This window comes from Pteropus vampyrus, unplaced genomic scaffold (genome assembly GCF_000151845.1).
Source record: "Pteropus vampyrus isolate Shadow unplaced genomic scaffold, Pvam_2.0 Scaffold67, whole genome shotgun sequence".
Taxonomy (NCBI): Eukaryota; Metazoa; Chordata; class Mammalia; order Chiroptera; family Pteropodidae; genus Pteropus; species Pteropus vampyrus.
Window position 1 is genome coordinate 6,072,314 of NW_011888848.1, and position 6,389 is coordinate 6,078,702.

General features: G+C 35.4%; 1 protein-coding gene across 2 annotated transcripts in view; it reads left to right on the forward strand.

The window, feature by feature from the left end:
* Positions 1-6,389, forward strand: part of SLC39A8 (solute carrier family 39 member 8) — a 73,416-nt gene that overhangs the window by 20,607 nt on the left and 46,420 nt on the right. For both annotated transcript variants that reach the window (XM_023531393.1, XM_011361514.2), the window contains exon 3: positions 4,615-4,777. In XM_023531393.1, the coding sequence (XP_023387161.1) occupies positions 4,615-4,777 (163 nt within the window). The remainder of the gene's footprint in view (positions 1-4,614; positions 4,778-6,389) is intronic.

Genomic DNA, 6,389 nt, shown 5'->3' on the forward strand with positions numbered 1-6,389 from the left:
TAATTGCATCAAAAAGAATAAAATACCTAGGAATAGATTTAACCAAGGAGGTGAAAGACCCATATATAAAAAACTACAAGATATTGATGAAAGAAATCGAAGACACAAATAAATGCAAAGATATGCTGTGCTCATGGATTGGAAGAATCACTATGTTAAAATGTTCATGATATCTAAAGCAATTCACAGATTCAATGGACTGCCTATTGAAATTGCAATGACATTTTTCACAGGAATAGGAAAAATAATCCTAAAATTTGTATGGAACCACAAAAGACTCTGAATACCCAAAGCAATCTTGAGAAAGAAGAACAAAACTGGAGGCATTATGCTCCCTGGTTTCAAACTATATTACAAAGCTGTAGTAATTAGAACAGTATGATATTGGCATAAAATCAGACACATAAATCAATGGAAAGAATAAAGACCCCAGAAATAATATGTGGTCAATTAATTTTTGACAAAGGAGCCAAGAATATACGATGGGGGAAAGGACACTGTCTTCAATACATGGGGCTGGGAAAACTGGACAACTACATGCAAAAGAATGAAACTTGACCACTATTTTACATCATACATAAAAATTAACTCAAATGGATTAAAGATTTGAGCATGCAGATCTGAAACAGTAAAACTCCTAGAAGAAAGCGTAGGCAGTAATCCCCTTAACATAGGTCTTGGAAATAATTTTTTTGAATTTGATACCAAAAGCAAAAGTAACAACAGCAAAAATAAACAAATAGGACCATATCAAACCAAAAAAGCCTCTGCACAGCAAAGAAAACCATCAACAAAATGAAAAGTCAGCCTATTGAATGGGAGAAAGTATTTGCAAATCATATATCTGATAAGGCAGTAAGGTCTAAAATATATAAAGAACTTATATATCAACAGCAAAAAGAACCAGATAATTTGCTTGAAAATGGGTGGAAGATCTGAATAGACATTTTCTGAAGAAGACATACAGATGACTCACTGGTACATGAAAAGATGTTCAAATCATTAATCATTAGATAAAACCACAATGAGGTATCACCTTACAGAGTGGCTATTATCAGAAAGATAAGAAATAAAACATGTTGGCAAGGATGTGGAGAAAAGGGAACCCTTGTGCACTGTTGGTGGGAATGTACATTGACACAGCCACTATGGGAAACAGTACGGAGATTCCTCAAAAAATTAAAAATAGAATTGCTATCTGATCCAGCGATTTCACTTCTGGATATTTATCTGAAGAAAACAAAAACACTAACACAAATAGATTCATGCCCCCACCCCCCCCGCCATGTTCATTGCAGCATATTTACAATAACCAAGATAAGGAAACAACCTTAATGTTCATTAATGGATAAATAGATAAAGAAGATGTGGTACATATATACAATTAAATATTACTCAGCTATAAAGAGGACTAAAATTTTACCATTTGTGATAACATGGACGGACCTCAAGGGCATTATGCTAAATGAAATAATACAAAGAAAGACAAATATTATACGATCTCTTTTAAATGTAGAATATAAAACAAAACAAACAAAATAAAACCAAGCTCATAGATACAGTGAACAGATTGGTGGTCGCCAAAGATGAGGGGTTGGGAGTGGGAGAAATAGTGAAGGGGGTCAAAAGGTAACAAGAAAAAATATGAAATGAAATGAAAAAAATCAAGATTGTTTAAAGCCAAATTAAGCTGCCGTATAAAACTATTTGCATTCTACTTGTTGGTACATAGCTAGTATAAGTAAATCAGGCCTGCTGTTAATTTTGTGTTGCCACACTGTTAGTATTCTATAAGTATTCTATCCTGATTCTCATGTCATAAGCAAGGTCTAGAGCTTTGTCTTCTCTCCACCTGCTTACTGTTTTTTGAGATCGAACAGTTGCTACTCTCAAAGTGTTATTGTTCATGATTACTTGCCTAAACAACATTTCCACACAGATACTTCACAGATCATGTAAGATCTTACAGCTAGCTTAGAGTCTTGATTATTATAGAGTATTGATTATTTATTCCTTTGATTGCACTGTTTTTCCTAATTATATGTAGGAGATTGTCTTTAATGATGTACAATGAACAATTGGCGCATCCTTAAGTGTAGTGACTTTCAAACATTTGACTGCCATTCACAATAAAAAATAAATTATAAAAGAAAAAAATTTATTCTTCCACTTAGAGTTGACATTCAAAAGTATATTAGTTTTAGGTGTATAGCATAGTGGTTAGACATTTATATAACTTACAAAGTGATCCCCCCGATAAATCTAGTACCCCTCTGACACCATACATAATCATTACAATATTATTGACTATATTCCTTTTGCTGTACTTTGTATCCCCATGACTATTTTGTAGCTGCCAATTTGTACTTCTTAATCTCTTCACCTTTTCCACTCAGCCCATAAAAAATGAATTTTCCATTGTGATCCAGTGTACATGTGCATGGTATGTATAAAGTAAAAGTTTGATTAAACATTATTTATCCTTGTTATGTGTGATACACGCCGTAGTTTCTATTATATTGTTCTTTATTTCCTTACAAAATTCTGACTATAAGTGGATTTCCTGACCCACTAATGGGTCACAATTGTAGTCTGCAAAGCACTGCTTACCAGTCATCAGGTTTTAGGATATCTTAGAATGTTAATTCCAAGAAGACTTTGAAAATTACCTATGGAAAATTTTCCCTTTTCCTCTTATTTTATATTGGAAGGAACTTGAAATCCAAATAGGTTAAGCCTTCCTTGCAAGGACACAGAGCTGCTTTGTGTTTATACTATTACACTCATTTGTTTCAGGAATCATGCAGTGGCCAGTTGGACTACAGGGACTGTAATTTTTGAGCCTAGCAATTATGCTCTTGGGTGGTTTTATGGTAGTGATAAATTGTACCTACTTCCTTCCACCAGTTGGCTATCAAGCTATTTTCTCCCTCCATTAGTTTATTATCCCCTATTCTTGCCAAAGGGAAGACTGTTAACAAAGCACTGAGTGTACTGTCTCCTCTTCTAGGGATGGCACACTGCTGTCATTGTCATGAACTCTCAGAGAGCATGGGTTGAATAAGAAATAGGTGTAGGCACGTAGTTAGACATTAAAAATATAAAGAGGTCTAAATGTGTATTTTCTTTAAGGCAATTGCAGTCTTACATCTTGATAGCTCCATATATCTTGGTATAGTTGATGTTTTTTCACCATTCCTTCAAAATCAGTAATGATTTCCTTTTCCCGAAGTTTACATTTTTGGTTTCATTGTTTCTGTTGTGAAGAGAATTACAGAACTTAGGGTCAAACAATTGGCAAAACCTTTTGAGTTCTCAATCTCAGTCATAGTGTGTCGTTGGTCAGCATGGGCTGCTCTAACAAAATATAATAGACTAGGTGGCTTAACCAAGAGAAATTTACTTTCTCACAGTTCTGGAGACTGTTAGAGGTGACAGAAGGGTTGGTGTCTGGTGAGAGCTTTCTCCTTGGATTGTAGACATCTGCTTTCTTGCTGTGTCCTCACGTGGTGAAGAAAGGGAGAGAGCAAGCAAGCTCTTGGCGTCGCTTCATATGAGGCCACTAATCTGATCAGAACGGGGCCCCACCCTCATAACTTCATGTGTGCTAATTACCTCCACAGGCCCCATCTCCAAATATCATCACATTAGGGTTTAGGGATTCAATATGTGAATTTTAGGAGGATACAATCCCATCCATTGTACAAAGCTAAGATCTTAGTGGAGTTTAAATAGTGACTGAAGTGTGTAAAGAAATGCTCTCAATTGTACTTATTAAAGACAGACTCTTTTACTTGAATGAATGGATGTTTTTCACACTCTATAATTCTTATAATATTCATTAGGAATAGTAACACATTTAATTTCTTTTAGTATTCTTAGGAATATAAATATGTAAAAGATAGTTTATAGTTAAATTTTGCCTGAGTAAAATGATACCTTGAAAAAGTTATTTTTTTTTGCAGAGAATTCTTTTCTAATGAAGAATCTATTTCTCATTAATAGCTAATGAATTTCTAAACAGTCCACCACTATTTTAAAATTTTATGTAACATAGAACAGCTACCCAACATCACTGAGAATAATACATGTTTTAGCAAACAATCATTTGTGCCAAGCATATTTTAAAATAACTTTTATATGTTGGGATTATTATTGCTCTCTAGGAGGGTGGATGAATCTCTTAACCATGAAACTGTAAGGGAGCCTGGTGTTTGTCTACAAGAAATGTTATAGAGAGCCACTCCAATAGCTCACACAACATATCCATTCAAACTGCAGGAAAACAGAGGGAGGATGGAGAATATTGAATCGTTTTAAAGGCCTTTGTTTTAAAGTCCTTGGAAACTCCCAAACCAGTTCTTATCTTTTTGGCTGCTATAGGTAGACTGTTGATTAAGAAGATTTTTTTTGCTATTTTTATGGTTTCTAGGTTAAAATAGGTGTGGGTTGTTTTCCAATTTTAGGGGTTTATATATTTCTGTAATGGGTTTTTGTGTAAAAAATTGGTACTGTGTGTCTAGAAGAAATATTCTGTGTCTCTTTACAGCATCTTTGCTTGGGTGCTTTTACTATATTAACACACATATGTTTACTTTATTTCTGCTATTTCAGTGCTTGTCAGCTGAAGAGATCTTTTCCCTTCACGGTTTTTCAAATGCTACCCAGATAACCAGCTCGAACTTCTCAGTCATCTGTCCAGCAGTCATACAGCAGCTGAACTTTCACCCTTGTGATGAGCGGCCCAAACAAAACACTAAACCAAGTCTGTCTGAAGGTACATTAGAAGCCGTTTTTCCCATTTGTTTGAAAATTTTGTGGGCTAGCCCGAAATGAAGTCAACATGCTTTTTTTTCTGCTTTACTGGTTTTATTACTCTATGTGGAATTCCCTGGTAAAGTACTTATATTCTGGACATGTTTAGAATAAGAATGATTAGAACTCATCCAAGCTTCAAGTTATGCTGTTCTATTTGTGGAGTCAAATTTATATGTGGTGTTACTTGAAAACTTTATGAAACTAAGTTCTTGATTTTAAACAATATATGTTTTATGCTGTGCATATTGGATTGTATATTAACTATATAGCTCAAGACTGATCAGTTAATTTCTATTACCTTGTGCTTATAATATGCCAGCAACTATTTTAAGTGTCTATAATGGTATTGCCATAGATATTGCATTTTAAAGGAATGATCTGCTATAAAGAAATTTTAAAATATAAGAAAACAAGTGCATGCTTACTGTACGTTTCACATACTAAAACATGAAGAAGAGTTTTTTTTCACAAATGAGATAAACCAGTTGTTCAGGAGGTCTGTTTGCTAGCTGTGTGCAATTTCTTGGTATTTCCAAATTGTTACACTGTCTGATATGGTTATTTTAATTCTCATTGTTTTGTTCATTTATGCATTCAATAAATGTTTATTGAATGACATGCCAAGCACTTTTCTGTGTATTGAGGATTCAATCTTGAGCAAGAAGGAAAATTCCCTGCCCTCTTAGGGCTTATGATGTAGTGGAGAAGAGAAATAATAAACATTTATACAAACAAGCAAATAAATAATGTAATTTCAGAGTGATAAATGTTATGAAGAAAATAAAGTAGGTAATAGGTAGAAGGAGATGGCGGGTGAGTGTGATTTTAAATGGGTCAAGGAGGACTTTCTGATGAGGTTACATTTGAACAGACACCTGACTGAGGGGGTGGGAGAGGGCTGTGACAAGATCTCTGAGTGAAGAGCATTCTAGATTGAGGGAACTGTCAACATAAGCTTGGACATGTGCTTGGTGTGTGTAAGGAACAGCAAGAAAGCCTGGAGCAGAGTGAGCAGGTGGGAAGACAGAGGAGGTGATGATGTGAGGAAGCCGGGGGCCTGTAGGGTTCTCTAAATTGATTGGATTTTATTCTGAATGTGGTATGAAGACATTGTAGGATTCTAAACAAGGGAGTAACGTGATTTTATTTGAATTTGTAAAAGATGATTCTACCTGCAGTTTGAAGGATAGACGGTAATGGGGTAAGAGTAGAAGCGAAGAGATTGGTCAGGAGGCTGTTGCCAGGGGTTGGTGCTCTGGATGATGGGGACTTGGGCTAAGGTAGAAGAAGTATGAGTGAGGAGAAGTGATCAGATTCAGGAAGGATTTTGGAGACTGTGCCAAAATGGTTTGCCTCTGGATTGGATGTTGGGGAGAGAGAGATGAATCAAAGTTTGAGTCATTGAAATTGGATTGGATGGTTGCACCATTTCCTGGGATGGAGAAGACTGGGGAGAAGCAGTTTGTTGTGGAAGAAGCAAGTGGTGAGGATAAAGAATATGATTTTTGACACAGTCAGCTTGAGACATTGATGTAGACTAACGAGGAAAGGTGTTTGGTAGGCAGTGGCAT